Source organism: Pseudopipra pipra, chromosome 9 (genome assembly GCF_036250125.1).
Source record: "Pseudopipra pipra isolate bDixPip1 chromosome 9, bDixPip1.hap1, whole genome shotgun sequence".
In the NCBI taxonomy this organism is placed as follows: Eukaryota; Metazoa; Chordata; class Aves; order Passeriformes; family Pipridae; genus Pseudopipra; species Pseudopipra pipra.
Window position 1 is genome coordinate 23,780,379 of NC_087557.1, and position 21,653 is coordinate 23,802,031.

At 38.6% G+C, this 21,653-nt stretch overlaps 1 protein-coding gene across 2 annotated transcripts in view; it reads left to right on the top strand.

Moving 5' to 3' along the window:
- Positions 1 to 16,183, top strand: part of FAF1 (Fas associated factor 1) — a 158,911-nt gene extending 142,728 nt beyond the window's left edge. For both annotated transcript variants that reach the window (XM_064665251.1, XM_064665252.1), the window contains 2 exons: positions 54 to 269; positions 13,681 to 16,183. In XM_064665251.1, coding sequence (XP_064521321.1) covers positions 54 to 269; positions 13,681 to 13,764 — 300 coding nt within the window. In that variant the 3' untranslated portion in view covers positions 13,765 to 16,183. The remainder of the gene's footprint in view (positions 1 to 53; positions 270 to 13,680) is intronic.
- The last annotated feature ends 5,470 nt before the right edge of the window (positions 16,184 to 21,653 follow it).

The window sequence follows — 21,653 nt, forward strand, 5'->3', positions numbered from 1 at the left end:
CTTTTCTTCCGTTGCTGGCATTGCAACCTAAATGGTTATTTTTCCTTCCTCAGGCTATCAGGCTGTCTCTTGAGCAGTCTTTGCCTCCTGAACCAAAGGAGGAGAGCACAGAGTCTGTCAGCAAACTGCGTATTCGGACGCCCAGCGGAGAATTCTTTGAGCGACGTTTCCTGGCCAGCAGCAAGCTGCAGGTTGTCTTTGATTTCGTAGCTTCCAAGGGATATCCTTGGGAGGAGTACAAGCTGCTGGGCACCTTTCCGAGGAGAGATGTGAGTAAATATACCTTTCAGGAATAAATACCACTGCTTCTTAGTCCGGTATGTTAGATGACCAGTGTGTTATAGCACAGAAGGTAAAAGACGGGCCTGAGTCTGTGAGAGGGCTGCCAAGCTGTGAGCAGTCCAGGTGCTGACCGACCAGTGCTGTCAGAGGTTACATACACAGTTGTGTTGCAAAACCTGCCTCCAGTGACATGGTAAACAGTCCTCCATTGCTGAAACAAGTTGGGGACCATATTCAATGAAAACTCCTTGAATATGCTGAGGCAGCATCACTCACATCCTGGTTGAAGGAAGCTCCATGAATAGTAGCATACTGTTTAGGTCTGTGGCTGGTACTTCTGATCTTTCTGGTTTTGCCATTTTGGTGCAACTTAATGTTATGAACAAAACTCAGAGTCAGATAGTGTCCAGTTATGAACTAATCAGTACATTCTAATAAATTTTTCATCCACCTGCTACATAATGCCAATAGATAATCATTTATATCTCCTAACTTGCAATTCTAATGATGTACCTGCTGTGCCTGATTTTCAGAATCAACACTGCTCACTGCTTACAAAAGCCAGTTAAATTCTGTTGATAAATCAACAGATATTTTTGTTCTGGCAACCAGGTTTCTTTGAAAATATACCTCTGTTTTCTGCTCTATTACAAATCAGCTTTCATGTCTTTTTTAGCCATTGTTACAGCAAAGATAAAAAATCAGTAGTTCCAACTGTGCAGCAATTACCTGGGGCCCTGCATAAAAGCTGAAGGGAACAGGTACTGCAAAAGAGATGGTTGCAGTTCAGCAGCTTTTTGACCACAATGCCTCAGCACTGCAAATGAGTGGAGGCAGCTCTGGACCAGCTGGGGTTTTATTTGCTGGAGGCATCTCCAGGTGACTGGTTAAGCCACTTTTCACCAAAGGAGTTCAGTAACTTGGGTTGCTTTTCCATTTTGTTTCCCATCACCTGGAGGAAGTTCAGTAGGAATAAGGCACTGATTAACGTGTTTGCAGCAGTTTGTAAAAGATACCTCTTGCTTTATCATCTTGTTTCTAAGTACTCCAAAGAGGAAGAAACCAACGTCCTTAGCAAGCATACAGCCTTGAGAGTGGATGTGATTTCTGACCAGTTTTGGGCATAACTCTGAACAGAACTGCAGTGCTTGCAGCTCTTCTTCCACCTTGTCCTATATTGAGAATCCTAATCAGTTAGACTGAAAAGTAGCATTTAAGGAATCTCATTAATCGCTAATTAACTTTACTCCTTAAGCATGTAGTATCATTTCCAGTGGAACCAAAGACTAGAAGTCATCTATGTTTTCAGGATTACTGTTCATTCAGTTTATTTGACAGAAGAAAAACACTGTTTTACAATCTAAACAATGGGTTTAAATATTCTCCAAGTCATTTCTCCCCACCTGTGACTTATTTCTATTGTAGTACATATCTAATATAAAAACCCTACAGGCATATTACTCTAACTTTTTACATTTGTTTTTCTCCTTACACTGACTGTTTCTGTACTTAGTCAGGTCATTATCATTATTCATTCTAGTGCTGTGTAACAAACTCAAAAATCAGATGAATCACATAAGAACCAATTGAAAAAGGAGTAGAAAAGAAAAAATTACCACTAAATTAGAACAGGCTGCTATTATCAGTAGCTTTGTGGAACTGGCAGGGAGAAAATGCTGAGGCAAAGAAAGGAGAATTTAATGGCAGGATAGAGAGCTGTTGGTCTGTTGCATGGGAAGCAAAGACCCTTCCATCATTTTTCTATGATTCCAACCTAATAATGCCTTGTATGAAGAGTCACATAAATGATTCATGCCGATTGACTCGGCAGCCATGTATGAATCCGGTTGCCGTTGTGACCACTGGAGCTACAACAGACAAAAAATATTCCCCAGGGGTTTGCTAACCACTGAGAACTATAAATGACATCTGTCATATTCCCCAGGTCTGGAAAGTTGGAAGTGTACAACTCCATGGACAGAATAATAAAAATAAGTAATTGTTAAATGCCTTGGAAGTATAGTAAAAGTGTATATTCATTGCCTTAGGCTTCATGGTATATATTTTTTTAAAAATACACTGTAAGTTGTCAAGACCCTTCTAGTATATGATATGTAGCAAAACCATCAGTTGGAATCTGTGCGACAAGAACAGAGTACTTGGGATACCTGTGCTCCAGAAAACAATAGCATTTAAAATGTCTGTTTGTATTTAAACTATACATAACATTTTTTTAAAAATACGTTTGCAAGTATCAGAATTACTTTACTGGAGTTTTGCTGCCATAAGATGAAAACATGTCTTCTAAAGTTAGGATTTGTTTTTTTTTTCCTCTCCTAATCTGTTTTACAATAACATACACACCCCCAAAAGTGTTTCTGTCTTATCAAAACAAGGGTATTATCTTCAACCAAATCAGCATTTTCTTGTAATAAACTTGTTAGGGCATTTTTACCTGCTTTTCAAAGCCATCAGTCCTGATACAGTCTTGTTGAGGTATTTTTACTTCTTTGGTAAATAAAAATTCATTAGTTCTTAGTCCTGTGTTCCAGTTGCTTACACAGATATCCTTAGCTAACTTAAAGTTGGTATCATAACCCTACTGTAAATACAAACTTCTACACATGAGTAAATACACAGATTAACCTTTTCCAGACACTACTTGTAGATTTTAAAGCAGCAGTGACATTCCAAAGCAGTTAAGCACATGCAGTGACTTGTTATTGGGTCTTTGATTGCATTGTTCTTTCCACTGGCACTGAAGTTAGTTATTAACCACCTTCTCTGTCAGTACCTCAACCATGGCAGCACTACATGTCTTACCAACAGAGTGTGCCATGAGAGAACCTGGGTCAGCAGGTAACTTGTATCTCTAACTCAAAAAACATTTGACAAGAACATCTTTCAGAGTGAAGAGCTGTATTGTATGTTCTCTGCATTATTCTTAAATACACCTGCAAATGCTTTATGGAAGCAGATGTGTGCACTGTTAAATGTGTGCACTGATTCCAGAATTATAGTTCCCTTTCTTCCAGAAATCCATTTAACTATAACAAAAAGAGCTTACCCCAAGCATATTAGTGTGCTCAGTCAGCCTTCTAGTTCAGTATTTCTTCTAAGTCCCTTTCTCTTAAAAGGCCTCCCAACCTATTTTTGGTAGTCCTCTTGATCTGCCAGCTGCAAGATCCACCTTCTCCCAGTGCCCTGGAGACTTCCAAATGATCAGTTCTCACTTACTGCAGTGGTGATCTGCAGAAGTCTTCCTAAAACCCTTAAAAACTTATGGAGTGGGCATTTCACTTAGACAGGAAACTGAAGTGTACCAGGTCTAGCTGAAACTGTAAGAGGAAAGTGCAGAAATTTACCCAAACCGGCTTCAGCTACCCTACTAGGATTAATATTGAATATTTTATGGTAACACTCAGAAAGGAAGGTCCTGGAGTGCTTTCTCCTTTTAAAAGCTATTTTTGAATATCTGAATTTATTAATTTCTTATGAATTATAATTTCTTCTGCTCATTTCTCCTTAAAGTGGAGCATTAGTTATGTATTTGAAAGTATGCCTTCTGCAGACATGGTATTAGAGACTTAAGCTCTTTATTTACTGTATCTGGAAGCCTGGGTAAGCCAAGACTTCTACAGTATTTCACATTTTATTTTTCTGAGCCACAGCTTAGGATCAGGTGGCAGTTAAGTCACTTAAGGTTATTTAAATGCATCTAAAATGTTGCTTAATAATTCAGAACCAGTTTGCTCTGTTTAGAGTATTAAGATTTTTTAAATCCTTTTAATTAACCAATTTCAACAGCAGTTTAAATAAACAGAAACAATAAATCTGTCTCCCTTGAAAGGGCAGGAAATAAATTTGACTCAAATTGCACATCAATTTAAATTTGGTATGATCAGGATTTCAGTAAATTTAGGGCCAGAAAATTCTTAATATTATATGGGAGTATACAGTAAGGTATTCCTCCAAACTCAAATGGGATCATTTGTTCCTGTGCTTTGGCAGGAGAAATTTCTCTTTGATGCTCACAGTGGTGAAAATCATGTCACAGGATAGAAGTTTGTCAGCACTTGGCACACACAGCCCTCTGAGCAGGGAATTGTCCTCTGATGTTCTCAGAGGTAGGTAGTTGTGTAAGGTAATGTTAGAGGATGATCCCTATATTGCTATGCAAGGTACTTTGATAATTTTGTGTATCAGTTCTGGCAGCTGTTCTTTGTAAGGATTATTCTGCATTTCACCCAGTCCAAACTACTTCCTTCTTTTAAAGTCATTAAGTCATGTTTAAAGTCTCTAAATAGTTCATGAAAGAGTTATATGTCCAGGACCATCTTTGACTCTTAACATTCTTCCCCCTAATCATCATCTTGATAGAAAAATGGAAGAAAGATGTTATTGTGAGGAAGGATTCATGTAATGTCATGGTTATACCAAATAGCACTTTTAGTAATTTCATGTAAATCAAGGAAGTAGCTTGAATATCTGTCTTATGTGCGAGGAGGATTTCAGATGAATGAAATATTTTTCTGATATGTTCAAAGCATTTTGAGAGTTACATGTGATTCATGCAGTTTTTCCAGCCATTTAAATTACTGATATTTATCTTTCCTACTACATAAAGTAGTAGAGATCTCTTTTAATTCGCATAATTAAAATTTTTCAGGTCAGTATAGATCTGATGGTGTCATGTGTTTACTCTGATCTAGTTTACACAAGGCCACAGCCACCTACAAAGGTAGATGTCCCTCCTCATCATTCACAACTGTCCTTAAGTCAATACTACCTGCCCTTGTCTTTCCTCTCTTTTCAAGATATGTTGTTATTTTATTTATTCAAGCATTGAAGTTTAGTTTAGTTAAGACACTGAGAAGTTGCCTAAGCAAATTGGCCATACCAGACTGGCATATTCCCATGCCTCTTTTTGAAGCATGATTTCTGACTGTTCTTCCTGATGACTTGTAACACTAAAACGATTGGACTGATTAACCTTGAGTGCAAGAGGAATGGATTGACATATCATTGCAGCCAGAATGCTGAAGCATTTGTAAATCCCAGGTTTTCCTGCTTTTAACAAGTTTATTGCTCACAAAGAATAGTATCACAGTCTTTTTTCAGCACCTACAAAAACGGAGTTGTGATATTCTTGCCCTATTGAAGTCAGTGGCAGCACTTCAGGGAATACTGAGCATATTTTGCTTCTTGAAATGCCATGTTTACTTTTTTGGAAATATAATTTCCATATAGGTAGTCAGAAATTCTGTAAGTATTACAGAAAGATTTTTCACAATGTTTTCTTCCACGAAAGACAGACTTGATGTGTCTTTTCAGACCCACTGTCTTTACCTAAGTAACTGTGATATCCAGAAAGATTAAAGCCCTTCACGTATCAAGTCACTGAAAGGAATCTCATCTCATCTCATAGATGTAAGTTTATTCTAAAAAAAGAAATAGAATTGCATTCTGTAGATCAGTATAGTTTCAGTTCTCTTACAGCAGCTCTATTTGAATACAGGGAATGTTTAACCAATTCCAGGAAATAGGTGTGCATTTCAGAGGAGCTGTTTTACTGGAGGCTCACTGGAGTAAGCAGGCATTCACCACAGCACTGAATACAGCCCACGAACTCTCCGTTGAATCCTCCTCATTAGTTACCCGGTGACTAATGCCAACCATGTGATTAATATATTCCACCCAATATCCCCTCCGTGCACATCCCTCACACCCAAAGTGTTCTTTTATTCAGCACTGCCCCATTTTACAAAACATTTATTTCGGGGGAGGCGCGTTATTGTTCACAGGAAGATGCCTTAGTTAAGCTGCAGAGCTTTGCTCTTGCATTTGACATTATGCAGCATCAACTGGGCCTAAGATATTTTGTACTTTTTCCCCAGAATTCATGCTTAATGTCTATTTTGTGGACTTTTTTTGACCCTTGTAGGAAGAAAATGTAATGATAAAATACCTATAAAGAGCCTTTGTAGTAGTATGATACTAAGAATGCTGTGTCTGGTTACCAGAAAATTTAATGATCTCCTGCTGTTTTGGTAATTGCATAAGTAATGCATCAGACTAAATCACCAAAGCAGTCCTAGGCACTCTCTTTATTCCATTTACCTGTCTACCAATCACAATGTTATACTGTAGATATGATTGTGGTATCTTAACATCTTAATGCTTTGAACTTGTGATAAAAATCCTTTTGGATTGTTTTTTCATGCGATTATAATTAAGTGCACATGAATCCAATCCTGGGTCATTCTCCTGTGTTCCCATCCATTCCCCTTTGGGATGTATGCAAAGCAAAGTTCTTACAGTTCATTTGGAGCACTAAATGTATTTATATGTTTTGAGACTTCCGGAGAATTGAGGCTGTTTGCTTCCTTTCAGCTCTTCATCAATCTTCACAGTGAAAGCTATAGTATTTCTGGGGATGTGATCTTTTTTTTCTGTAGCTAGTGTGTTTTAAAATAATTAAATACTTGGATAATTGTTAGTTCAGTCAGCAGACAGGCAGCAGTGCCCACAAGTATAAAGAAGTGGTTTGCTCCCTGGCACAGAAGAAAGGATGCTTAAGATACAAATGCTCTCCTCTGTAAATCCCAGTACTTAAACCTTTTCTCTGTTCAGCAAGAAAAATGAAGGTAAATAACACGAAGGAGCAGGTGATGGAGCTCTTCTGCCTGCAGGTCCTTTGTCAGGAAAAGACCCAGTCCAGGGTATTTTGTTAGCATCTCTTTTTCCAAGAAACCACTCAGAGAATTCCTAAACTGATCAAAGATGTCAAACCAGAAAGAATGAAGGGAGGAAAGTAGAAAATCTGAGGAGATCTTTTACAGCACCTTCCTCTTTCCTCAAAGTCTGAAGTCCTCCAGTCTTGGAGTTGTTGGCACTATGAAGACCAGCGTTCTCCTGGTCTGTACCTGCAGATGACTCCTCTGACTGATTCCATGTTCTTGGTCTCAAGGCAACTTGTGTCATGCTTTAATGTCATCAATACCACATTAACAAAAGTCACATTATTCGAAGAGACTTTAATTAATTGAAACACTTCTGTGTTTTCACTTCTGCCAAAATCCAAAAGCGTGTTGGTTATTTTGTCATTGAAAATGAGCTGTTTGAAAGGCTACAGGGAGATGCCTGTAGCCTTTTGGTAGTGATTTTTTCAGTGAGATTAGTTCTTGGCAATAAACATAAAACAAGTATTTAGTGCTGTTAGTAACTGGATATATTTTGGCCATGTTTTGGGGGAGAACTGATCCCTAAACAAAATTTCTGATCTTGGGCTAAAAGGAAGCACAGAACTACCTCAGAGTAGGATTGGAACCACTGTACACAGCACTTCCTAAGGTCTTCTATTGAACAGTAAATAAACTACAGTTATATATTTCTTTTATTACCCAGTGTTAAAAAGCCATAGGATTTGGGTTAAAAATGGTATTTTTTTAAAACATCATTAACATTGGGAGTTGATTTAGTTTTGACACAGGAACGATTAGTGTTGGTGGGGGTTTTAAGCTTTGGTTTACAAATACTATGGGGTTTTTCCCAATTAAAAACCTGAATTTTCATGCAGAATCCTGAATTCATAATGTTGGACTTTTAAAATTCACCAGATAGTTCCACTGCCACTATACAAATATAGTAACACTGAGTTTGGGCTTATCCTTGTTATTTACACTGCCCTGTCATTATGTTTAGTGTTTTAGAAAACAGAAGAGAACACAATTACTGTCTTAATTTACTGTTAAAAAAAGTCAGGTAATGCAAGAGAGCTTAATAAGCCTTCAGTTGTTAAAATCTATGCACAAATTCTTTTTTTTATATGAATTATGTTAAGGCAGTGAAAATTTACCCTTTGTAAAGGTTGGTGGCATCTTGTGTATCTCAGAGCACTGCACAGCTTTCCAAAGGAAGAGTAGGAAGCTCAAAGTAGAGCATACAGCATCACAATTTTCTGTTTTATCAACAGCTGTTAACTTTGCTAAGTAAATGTATTTTTAAACATGCTTAATCTAAAATATGTTTTGGGAAAATCTCTTCAAAGAAGTGAGACAGTAAGAGTGTGATGTATCTGGATTAAAGCTTTGTGTTTGGAACGAGACTACAAGTCTTTTACTATGACATATTTTTCCTTGTTTGTGACGGCTTTCTTCAATTCAGATGTAAATTATCTGCAAGTTTATTCAACTAAGCCTGATCTAATTGCATATATTTCTATAAAGTAACCCCACTTTGTGTGTTGCTCAAGTTGAGCGTATTATCTGTGTAACCCAGAGATATTTCAATAGGTAGAAAGGATTCACTGTATTTGTTTGTGTGTCACTCTGAAAATATAGTTTTTTAAACAGATCTGGTACTTTACCAGGTGTGCCTTTAAGTAATTTCTATTGCATTTATACTTTAGGAGGATTAGGAAAGAGAGTAAAAGAACTCTTTGTCCGTTAGATTCATTAAATGTATTCATGCGTGTGTAAGTGGTATAGAGGCTGTGCTACTTGGGAATCAGATCCTTGTCCTAGGGTGGAGAGAAAGGTGAAGGGTGTGATATTTACTGCTTGTGTAAGTGTCATAATAATTGTGTATTCGATTCTTTATTTTTAAATTACCTTCCTGGGCATTAAGCCATTTTTTTTGTATTTATCTTTTCCCTACAGAGTTAGGGAGGGTAAGGAACCACACCTTCGAAATGGTGAAAGTGCAGCTGCTCAGGATGTGAATGTGTAATAGAACAGATTGCTCAGCAAAGGTGAAGACAGAAATGATGCAGAAATTATTCTAGAAGGAAAAAGACTTTGCTATAAAAATGTATTAAAATGTTGTTTAAATTAGTATGCATTTTTATTATTGGTTTATTTTAAAAGCCAATGAATTTATTCAGAATGAAGTGTAAGTAGCTACTACATTCTTACAGAAGTGTGTATAATATATATATATATATATGTACTACCTTCTGCGTTTGTGCAGTCATAAATCATTTGAACTTCAAAGTGCCACAGAAGTACTTCAACTAGCTAGTGCTTAGTTGAAATAATTACCACAGAATTCATTGAAACAAATACTTATTAAATAATAACTTCCCTGTGCACCAAACTGACATTGGCTATATAACGAAGCTGGAAGCCACAGCTCCAGTACACCAAAGCCCTTATAAGGGCCTGTAAAACTGTATCCACAGTTGGAAGAAAAGTGTTGTTTTACCAACTTTAAACCTATTTTGGTGAAAATGAAACCTTTCACAGCTCAGTGGCAAGATCTAATGCTGACAGAAGTAAGGCCCTGTTAGCACCTCTGGTCATGTTGCTGGAAGGAGTATTCCCTGAAGGGAAGGGGAGTGTTAAAGTTTGCACAGAAAGTCATTTGCCCAAAGAGAAAATCTCCTGGGGCAGTATCTGCATTGGCCTTGGGACAGCCCCAAGTGCTCCTGCATGTTACTCTACAGAATTCTGGGAGCTTGGTTATCAGTAATTTTGCTGTCACTTGTGTTATACTCTCTTAGCTTCTGAATATTGTGTCCCTCCTCTGCACCCTACACATTAAATAAGCTTGGCATGGCTTACAGTCTCTTTTTGAGAGATCTTAGTTTACATTTCATTATAATATAAAGTATTTGCCTTAGGAAACCCACAAAAGATATTTAAAAAATACATTCAACTCATGAGCTGGTGTCGCCAGCCCTGTGTGCATACGACTGGTAGAAAGTCAGTTATTGTAGGACTTGGAGATACAGATAAATACTGTGCTTTTAGCATTTGTTGAGCCCTTTAAAAAATGCTGAATGCTTAACTTGGTGAATTTTGCAACCTTAATCAAGAACATGTTGATTTCACCACATAGATGAATCTCTTTGAGTTTGATAGGATCAAATCAGATTCAGTTTATAAACACATGCTTAAATGATTTCCTGCGTGGTTGCTAACAACATAGAAGAAATCTTTAAATAATAAAGGTGTAGGGGTTTGGGACAGTGTAACTTATATAATGTGCAGGGCTGTTTTGGAAAGAGCATCATGCAATGGCACCAGAGCAGAGGGGTGCCAGCACTGAAGTGGGCTCCAGAATTTATCCTGTTGTTAATTAAACAAGGTACACAGATATAAATTTGATGGTATTTTGTACTTTGCAGTGTGAAATAATACACATAAGTTTAAGTGCACAAAATTCAGCAGAACACTACGTTGAACACACCTTTGTGGGCTACAGCTCTTCCAAGGTCCTTTGTTATAGGGTCATTCTTTGGTTTCTAATTCTGTTTTAAAATACTGTAAGTTAAAAGGCATCTTAAGTCTTATATTTCATATATTTACAGGAGAAACCATTTCTTTTGTTAGGAGGTGTGTTCACTAATAAGGCTTCTATTCTTCATAGTAAACAACATATTTACAAGCCACAAATAACAAAGTAGAAGCTGCAGAAGGGTTGTGGTGTGATAATTAAGTACAATGGCGACCCATATGAACAGAAAATGCCAAGGAGCTAAAACAAAGCAACAACAGCTTTGTTTGTTGACAGATGTAGGAGCCATATTGTTAGTTAATTGGGTAATGGTGTAAACATTTGCAAACTCTGCTGTCCCTCAGTGAATTAAGCAGCACACTGAAATTATGAGTAAAAGCTGCACAGTCCTTGTGCTGCAGGTACTCCACAAGGCTTCTAGCAAACCTTCTAAGTGTGGAGACGTCAAGGAAGGGACATACATCATGCATTGTTATTATTTAAAACACTTGAAGTTTGCAAACCTTAAACTAGGACATGTATCTTGAATTACACTCAAGTGAATAACAGGTTTCCACATGGTTATAGTCTGGAAGATTGTGTTCAGTGCCTGGGCTTGCTTTTCAGATTTTATTTTTTCCAAATGTAGAGGAGACTCATTATGTCTTTCCTGGTGTTTTTTTGGAAGGAAAAAAAAACAACAACAACAAAACCACAAAAAAACCCAAACAACAACAAAAACCAAAACAAAAAAACAAACTACAAAAAAAAAAGGGAAACCCCCAAACGGTTGCAGGATTTGAAAACAGAGAGGTCTGATTTAATACAGGCTTGAACTGAAAAGAAGGAAAATTGCTTCTCTCAGGTGCCCAATACCTCACATGCTGTGAATTGCACAGACCCCTCTTTACTTCTCTCTCTGTGCTTATGTGCAATAAAGGACTGTAGCAGAATACCAAAACATTAAAAAATGCAACAAGATACTTAATTAGCATACTCCTGTAATCACAAACTTAAATGCACTACTTTGGCTGTTTTTTACGTAACGGGTTTGCTTTCGAAGATAATAACCTTTCAATAATTTAAGCAGCATCTGTGCAGGAATGCATAATTAGACTGTAGATAATAGGAATCTAAAATTGAGTCTGGTTTTTATAAATTATTTTTCTCTCTAGACATTTAGCAATAGCTCACCCTGGTACATAAAGTTTAAGAAAATACGTTCCTGCTTTGGGAATGAAAATAATGCATCTATTTGGTTTTTGGGTTTGGTTTGGCTTTTTTAATTCTGTAATTTTTTTAAAAATTCTGCTGCAGTCAGGTGAAATTACACTTATTTCAGTGGACTTAGGGAGTGATAAGCTTTGAATGTTTGTTTAAATAATAAATTTTCTCTAATTATTCAATAAGACAATAGAAATGCAAATATATTTTAAGTTAGCTTATTTTAGTTCGGGGGAGAGAAAGAGAAGCAATGCTAGTTTTGTTAATTGATAACAGGATTAGTAAGTTATGCTTTTAAGAAAAATTACATTAACATTTCTTATTAATTCATAGTATTCGGTTTGTTTGACCCCTAATGTTTTCAAAAACCATTTTTAGAAAGCAGTGGCATGCTGTGGTCGTAGATGAAACAAATTTAACTGTGGAAAAAAGTTTATTGGCATGCATTTTCATTTATACTTATAGACTGATAATCTATTATTCACAAGCATAACTGGTGTGTGCTCAGACAGCAGAATAAACTAAAACAGAATTACCACAGAAAATAAGTTTAAGGATGGAAGAGAAATATCAGAAAATGGTAAGATTAAAAGAAATAATGCTCATCTTTCTGCACGAAGCTTTGCAGTAGTCTTCTGAAGGGTGTCACAGCATTGGCATGTAAACTTGAATGTCTGAAGGACACCAAGACCCTTGTCATTAATTTGTCTGTATAAGTATATATGTAATTATGTAATATTTAAAATTAAATTTTATTTCCATAGAAAGACTTATCCTATAGGCAGCAATATAAGTAGAATCCTGAACACAAAAGTTTCTTGATGACTCTGAACTGAGAATTACTTACGTGCCTTAAGTGAAAGTCAGTAATGGGATAGTCAGGATGTTGAGCAGCTTTCAGGGTTTGGTGCTAGGATCCAAATGCTGAAGAATTGTGGCACTAATGGTGCAGATAGTGCCCGTATCATTATTTTCCAAATGGCATGGCATCTAACTTTCAGTGGAATTCTCCTGTATGCCCACCTGCACTAGTGATTGGCTAAATACCTTTACAAATCCGATGAGGAGTCAGGATTCTGGAAAACAATCCTATAATACAACTGTGCACACCTAAGAGTCTGTATAAAGGTGTACAGACACACAGTACTTATAATGTTTATATATAGATATATACACATATACACACACACACATAGTAAGTATCACATCAGTAGCTGGGTTGAGGTGCAGCCTCACCATGCAGTGACCTGATTTAGCATCTCACTCTCAGTGAAGAGAGGAGGGCCCTGCTTTCCTTCTGCTTGTTGCTTGATGCTTTTGCTGCTCACCTCACACTGGATTTCATGCTGGCTGGACTTGTGCATTCACCAGTTGGACTCGCTGGCGTGACAGAAAAATAACCAAACAACTAAAAGTGAACAGATTTCTCACAGCCTGGGGTTCTAAAGGTAGCTGATAAGCATCAAGTTCACCGTGTGACTTGGAGCAAGAAGGGGAGTAGGAAAATAAAGGGAGAATGAGTTTCCCCTTTCAATGATGGGATCTTGTTGGATTGGCCCTGCTGGTTGCACCATCAGTTTGATTGAAATTTTAGGATACTTACCTAGGGCTACAATTGCATTTTTCATCTTAACTCATGTGTTCTAGTAATCCCTGGAAAAGTTCTTTACTTTGACAAAAACAGATTCATGCCTTTATGGTAGAGAACCAAATCTTCTTGGAATTGATGTCAGGGATTCTGTTTATTGTTATTACAAAATACTACTACTAATAATAATAACAACAGCAGAAAATAGCATATATATTTCTTAATCTGCATCCTGGAAAATCATACTCAAAACTTCAGTAAGCACTGATGGAGGGACTCAAAAACCTTCCCAGTGAAAATCTGTGCTGTGAAGATAAACAATTCAAGAAAGTTTACTTACACATGTCTTTGTGTTCATGTCTTTACAGGTGACCCAGCTGGATCCAAATAAATCATTACTGGAGGTAAAACTGTATCCTCAAGAAACCCTTTTCCTAGAGGCAAAAGAATAGATCAAACAAGATTGTAGGACTAATCATCCTTTGATAAGGCAGAGGCACAGCGTCGAGAGGAAGACTCCTATCAACACCACCTTGTACTATCATCCAGCTCAGTTCCATGTCACAAGTTTGCCTCTTGCAAGAATCCTGAAAAATTGAAAAAACATAGCTACTTAAAGTTTCACATACATGAGTATATGTTTCCAACCTCATTTAAATGAGCAGAGGATAAAGTTCTGCTATGAACACTGAACATTATGATTCTGTTGCTCACTTATCATCCAGCTTTTGTTATAATTAATGCACTGTTAAAATGTGAGTGATTGTTAAGTAGAATTTTTACTCCTCAAATGCCCCTTTTTCACCAAGAATTCTTGGACATTTCTGCCTGTACTTTTGACACTAGAATGCTGTATATTTGATATCTCACTGAGCCAGTGCTCTCATATATATGCATTTTATTTCTGTGTTTGAATTTCTACTTTGTCAACTAATTTAAAAAGGCAGAAAAAAAAATTAATGGGACATTCTCAGCCATGAAAATTTAACAGTATTATAGTAGAAAGCATATAATTTTTGTTAGTACTTTCTGACTTCTTTGATAAGATGTAAGGTTTTGTTTGGAGAATATAGTTTGACATATATGCAAGATATTTATTTACTGGTTCTGCTTTGGGTCTCGGTTCCAATTCAGTTTAGGAAGTATTTTCCATTACATTGCAGTGTGAAACTGCTTATTGCATGATGTGAATATTTAAATAACATAAGAAATGGCCAGTACCAGAAACCTGGTATCTTGCCAACAGTTCAGGAATCAGCTGATATTGAATATCAGCTGTTAAAAACCTTTCAAATACCAGATACAAAAGTTCTTTATTTCTCATTGTGAAAGAAAGGGCAGTTCCCATTTTAGCAGTTTTCCTTCATTCTGGCACTTGCTTGTCTCCTATTACTCTGCTGGTTTAAAGCACCTTGTTTGGTTCATCAAACAATGGGTATTTTAAGGGGTGGTGTAATAAGAAATCTGCCTTATTGTTGCACACTTCGGACATTTTAACAATACATTATTGATCCCTTCTCAAATTAAAGAAATCCTAGTTCTCTTGTCTGAAATGTATGCACCAGCTACCTGCTATCTGATGTGGAAAAATCTGGTACTTCAAATTCTTGACTATAGAATGAGCATACTGAGTCTAAGACCATAACGTGCAGTTGATGCCAAATCTGCATCAAAACTGGTTTAGTTATTTTTTTCTTTTTGGTTTTTTTTCTCCTTCTTTTTTAGTTTAATCTCTGGGCTTGCAGGATAGTGCACAATACAGATTCATCATCTGCTAATGAAATTTCTTTTTCTTTTAAAGCCTGGCACGTTGTTTTCCACCTATGTTTGTATGTCATTCATTGTGTGTATTGTAGGTAAATGAGTTCTGATTTGAAAATTTTGTACTAAGCAAAAACCAGTTGCACACGTCTTTTAGTTTTTCTTTTTTTTTTCTTTGGAAGGATGGTGATATAAAATTAAATGTATGCCTATTATTAGGGTGTTAGTGACGCTGATATATTGTTACCTTTACCAAAAATGCAAATTTCTGAGCGGGGAAAGCCTTATTCTACCTTTTATAATTCTGTAATTAGTGAGTGCTACACCAGACACTTTTAGAAGTGAAGTATCTATGACAAACAAAAGGTTTGGAAGTGTAAGCAAATCCTAATAATTTGCAGTTCACAAATAAAAGAATTCATAGCCAATAGAACGATAAATGTATGTGTGATGGAAAGCTGAATGCAGACGCTTCATTCTGAACTTTTGTTTTCTTTAAAAAAAAAATCCACCGCGTTTATTAAATAAGAAATTAACTTGGGTTGCAAATTGGGGTGATGCTGTTTCTACAAACAATCACAGTAATACATACAGCAGGATTTTAAAGTGATGCATATCTTTTTTTTTTTTTCCTTCTAAGCTGGCTATTGAGGAGGTGAATTGCTGAAATACTGCTACACGAAGCAAGGCGACCTTTCAGCTAACTTTTATGTTAATCTGTTTAACTTCTGTTTGATCTCATCAGGCTGTTTTCTCTCACTCAACTTTATTTCTGTATTTTGACTATATATTCTTTACTTTGATACTAGTTTTATAAAGTTATTAAATGTGGCTTGAATATTTGTTGAACTTGTTGAAGTCAGTACTCCCAGGGTTGGTTGGCCTTTTTTTTTTCTGAACTCTTTTATTTTTTCCCTCATTTTGTTCATATTGCAAAATACACTGTCATTATCAAAATGTTCTAGTGATGATTACCTGAAAGTGTTCAAAGTGGTGGCATTACTGCCTCTGATATAAAGATATTGAGATCAGTATACAGGGATCACTCTGCCACAAAGTAAACAAGTGTATCGCTCTTTAAATAAAAAGTTTATGATTTTGGTCCTTAAATACTTTGGGCCTGATTTCAAGAAGCAGCCATCTCGAGTCACCTTTCCCTCAATGCAAACCAATCCCTGTGTAGAAATATTAATATTCTGTGCCATCATTTCTGCTCCCCTAAACCATGGTATTCACTTCACATGCTCTGCTCGCACAGATAATCCTCTAGTCAGTCTAATTTCATGATTCAGTATTACCCTAAAACTCTAACTTTGTTGCTACAGAGCATATCCTTGATTCTGCCTTTTTATCTGCAGGTTCCTCACATTAATGGATTACCATTAATGTGATTAATGCATTAGTTTTAAGTCTTAAAGAATTACTGTTAATGGAAGGAATCCTGTGCAACGTGTCAGCTTTCCTTACTGGCCTTCAGAGCATTGGGGTGAATTAAAGGTGTGGGGCACGCTCTGGCTTTGGGAGAAACTTTCTGCCTGTTGACAGTGATGTTTGAAATCATTATTAGAGAACACACAGAGCAAAATTGTTGTCTCTCTGCTCTCTGCATATGCACTCTTCAGTTTAGTGGGAGTGCTGAGGGAGTTTCCGACAGAGCTCTGTTGGGGGTTTTGCCTCTTCTTTTCAATGTAGCAGAAAAGGACTTTGGCTTTCGTAAACTGTACCTACTGGGTGACACTAGAAACTTAAAATAAATTTTCAATTACAGTGATATTTCTGCTAAAAAGTTATATGATTTCACTCTTCTGAATGTGGGGAAAAATCAAATCATGATGACCGAGACTGACAGGATTGAAGCACTTCCTTGTCCAGGCTCCTGAACAATACACAGGAAGATTTTGGTGCCTTAAAATGGGGTCCACAGCAAGGACAAATGGCATAAGTAGGTCTCTCTACATGGAAGTGTCACTACCAGGCAGAACCAGATCCTGCTTGGAGCAGTCAGTAGGAAATGCTAAAGATGGAGATGTCTTTTGTGTGCCATTCCTTCCTGGAGCAAAGGCTTCCAGCTCTCCTGTCCTGGGTGTGTCCCACCCCTGAGGGCTCTCAGCACTCAGGCCATGAATCCAGGTGAGCATCAAAACCTTCCAACATTTGACAAAGCAGAGGGTACATTTTTATTTGGAAATAGTGATGGTGGCCCCCTCCTGAGGAGGAGTTTTCAGTGAATTTTACTTCACACTTCAGTTTTTCCAACATTGTGAGTCTTGTGGGCCTGAGGAGAAACGAGACCCTGTGTTGGACATTTCAGAAGGCTACTTCAACACCACCATAGTACAGCTGCTTTTAGTGTGTGTGCTGTCCACTGTCAAAGCTGTCTGACTGCCAAAATACAGAATTTTCTTTATGCTTATTGGAAGGTGCAAGCAGGGGCATCAGTCTTCAGACTGGCAGCTGGGTGCTTGCCTGAGATGAGCCATCCAGCCCTTTCCAGTGGATGTTCATTGCACTCATTGGTTTTTTTGGACAAAAGACCTGGGGGGAGAGACTGAATGTTGATTCTGCAGCCAAGTTTAATTTTATTAGTCTACTTGTATAAAAGAGAAGGCAATTGCAGTAGCCTTAATTATACTTTTCGTTCTGGAAGAAAGCAGAAACTGCTATGCACTGTACACAGTGTGACCCATTGTTGTCTACCTGAAACCATTTCCCCACAGATGACAGAGGTGGAGGGATACCAAATTTAGCACTAAATGTGTCAGGGTCCAGACAGTTTTATACTCAATTTAATCTGATACAGATCTGTGCTGCTGACAGCAGAGCCACCTCTGCCCCCATCTTGCACTAGGACCAGGCAAACTAGTTAAAAAATTACCAGGTTTTTTCCCTGGGGCAGTTTTTGGGCTGAAGTGGCTCTAGGTGAGTGAATGAAGATAAGAAAGAGAGGAAGGCTGGGCTACTCTCCCTGACAGCTTTGCTGATTCACGTGGGATGAAATTGGTCATGGTCCTTAAAATATTTTTAATACCTTGTTACTACCTTTGCATTTACATCTTTTTTTTTTTTTTTATTTCAAACAAATTAAATGCTGTAAAGGTTTTGCTGTCTGAAATTTCTGTAAGTTTTGTGAAAGCCAGCAGCCCAGAATTCAAGCAATAGGAAGCTAGATGAAGGTCCCTTGAGTGCGTGGGGTGAAGGCAAGTCTCACTCTAGATCTGACTTATGAGTCATTCCAGACTTGTGAGAGCAGCCTGAGCACCCTACCTGCAGGAAAATAAGTTTCAACGGGTTTTAATGTCTCATTAGATACCAGAGAATTTGCTCCTTAGTCATGGCTTTTCTCTGTGGATTCTTTTATGTGTAATAAAGACTGAAGTCACACTGCAGCTTTAATATAATTCAATTAAAATGTCATTCAACTGCTGGTTATAGAAGGAGGCTTCATTAGTTCCTATGCTCATAAAACTCCTGGTTAACAGGATCGTTATGTTGTATTCACTAGCAGTGGGTTTCATTTACTGTTTTTCCAGCTCCATGTCGTGACAGTATTCCACAGTTCATCGCTATTCACCTTCGATCCACTCATCTTGCATGAGTTTTTATCATTCATTAATATCATCAGCTCACTACTGATCTCTTTTTCCAGACAGTGGTGTATGAGTACCTTGAATAACAGGGGCTCCCACACAGATCCTTGGGGACGTTGCTGGAATCTTTTCTCACTATGAAAACTGTTGCTTGCTGCTTCCAGCTCTCAGTCTCTGAGTAATACTCTTTTTTTTTTTTCCTCGAGAAAAGATGTTTCCAGTGTAGTAAATACCACTGCAAACAACTGGATTAGTTTTCCTGCAATTGCCTATTTTTAAGAAAAGGAGTCTTTTACACCCTGAAAATACATTAGTCCCATTACCTCCTGGCAGGTTTCCTGTTTCTGATTTTTTTAATGATCTTTTACACCTTTGGTAATTGTTCCTTGAGGTCTATCAGTTGTTGAGTTCTGGATTTGTGTCTTCTGAAAGTTAAATTTGCACAGATTTTCTAATTTGCTTTTCTGTTTTCCTAATTTGTGTCTGTCTTTCCATTGCATCCTTTAATGTGCTGGCTCACATGGCCCAGCTACTTCTTGTGGGCCTTCTGTAGTCTTTTTAAGTCAGATATATGTGTACTCTAAAGATCTAAGACAGTGTCTTCAAATAGTTTTGGTTACAATCTTACTCTTTTACCTGTTACTTAGTTTCTCTTTGTTATCTTCCTCTTGAGGCAGTTTTCATCTTAAAAGTAAATGCTACTCTGTTTTGTTTTTTAATTATTATCATTTAGTAAACTACTGAATATGTTTTCATTTACCTCGAAATGTGGTTTCTACCATTTTATTTACCTCTATGCTTTATTTAGCCTATTGTCACAGTCCCCATTACCATGAGTAACTATCAGTCAGGTATTTTATACCTTGTAACAATGGTATCCTACTCATGATCTTGCCTTTTCTGAATTTACAGATAGACCTAATTTGTTGTCGTTTGAAATCCCTCATTCTGCTGCAGCCATTTTGGGAGTTTAAAAATTATTCTAATGTGTAGGTAGAATTATTTTTCACTTTTGGTAGGTCTATTTGCCCGTTTGTCTGCTCTGATTACTTAGGACTTTGATTGTGTAAGGGAAGGCAAGGGTGGCAATGGAGAAGGAATTTGTTTTAATTACAATTATAAGCTCACCGATAGAGAGGAACTTTATAAATTATTTTGTGGATCTAATAAAGAAAAAATGAGGGAGGTATTTTTTAGAACTGAATTACAGAAAACACTCCGTTGCTGAAATACACTTCTTCAAGGTTTAGGGGAAGGTAAGTCAAACGTTGTGTGGCTGTTGCAGAACCGTCTAACGTAGCAAAACCAAACCAACCAAACAAAAACACCGAAAAAAAAATCTCAGCCTGGACACAGATCCCACCGCGCCTTCGCACCTCAGGCCGCCGGCTCCCCCTGAAGATGTGGGCATGGAGGAGCAGAAGGGGGAGCGAAGGCACCTCCCGGGGCTCTCCCGGGACCGGACCTGCCTTTCCCGGGACTGGATGGAGCCGTCGGGGACAGAATCCAAGGGGTACCGGAGCGCCGGGCGGGATCCGCCTCCCCGGGGTCTCCTCGCTCGATGCGGACCCTCCGCGGCCGCCCTGGCTCCGCACCCCGGCTCGGCTCCGCCAAAAAATAGTGAAAATTGGTTAAAGAGAAATCGAAAGAGGGGAAAATCCCTCGCGGGTGCCCGTCCTTGGCCAGCGTGGGGCCGGCGGCCGTGCCCTTCCCCGCGGGCGTGGGCGGAGACGGGGCCGCTCAGCCGGGTGCCGGGGCGAGGGGCGCGCCAAGGAAGAATTGGGCATTCCGGGGAAAAAGACAAAACCAAACCAAACAGCCAACCAACCAAACACAGGGATCCACATGCCCAGGCATCTCCCCAGCGCTACCCGGTCCTACGGGGCTGGTCGCACCAGAGCTGCACGGGGACGGGGCTGGACGATGCCGTGGTAGATTGCGGATGATCCATCGTTAACTTAAGAGAGGTCTGTGTTTGTATATGGGCCCCGTTAAATTCCACATGTGAACTGTAAAAAGATTACAAGATTTTTTTCCCGAAGTGCGTGTGCGTTTTGATGATGCTGTTAAACCGGCTCTCCCGCCCCTCCGCAAACGCCTTCGATATGTCTCTTGAACTATATAGGCTGTGTTTATCTATCGCATTCCGTCAAGATTATTCAACTCCTGAGCTCCTGGGGCAATAAACGTGGAGGGGGGGAATCCTCTGACAAATCCGACTGGGGCTGTCATGACCACGAATAAAAATAAAAGGCTTAATCTTCTGCTTTCGGATAATGAAACAATTTAGCCTCTAAAATATGGAAGCGCTCCGATGTGCTGAGCCGGGATGGGGCCGGGCAGATGCGGGAGGAGCGCGGGGGGGGCTGCCCCGCACCTCAGGGTGCCCGTCCCGCTGCCACGGGCGGGGGCACTTCCCCGCCGCTCCCGCCCCGGACCGGCCGCCGGGCCCCAGCAGGCAGGAGGGAGCTCCAGGGTTTTTAATTACACTCCTTCCCTTTGCTCCCTTCATTTTTCTGCACCCTTTGCAGCGAGACACACTTGGAATCAGAGTGGTTGTGACATTTTGGTGGCAGCTTATTGTGCGGAACACTTAAAGTTTAAAAAACAAGCCCCATAGAAGTTGAGGGGCTTAAAGCAGCCCCCTTTGTGGGGCAAGACATAGAGTTTTGATTCTGGACAATGGTGTTTCTCAAATTTCTTCCAAAAACCTGCACCCCATCTGTGATCTCAATGAAATCGCTTTTCTCTCTCCCTTCAATTCATTTGGCAAAGGCGAAGCAGATGCATGGGACGGGGTCTGAATTTTAATTATTAGGTTTTACCTGAAACAAAACAGCAAATCCTTTTTACCATGTGTTTGAAGTTAGGAGACGGGTAGGGGAATATAAAATATAATTAAAAAGCCCTCGGATCGTTAGGGAGCTGACAAGAGCCTTTTTAATGAACCTCTCGGAGAGCCCTGTAGTAAATTAGCGGAGCGGAGCTTTCCC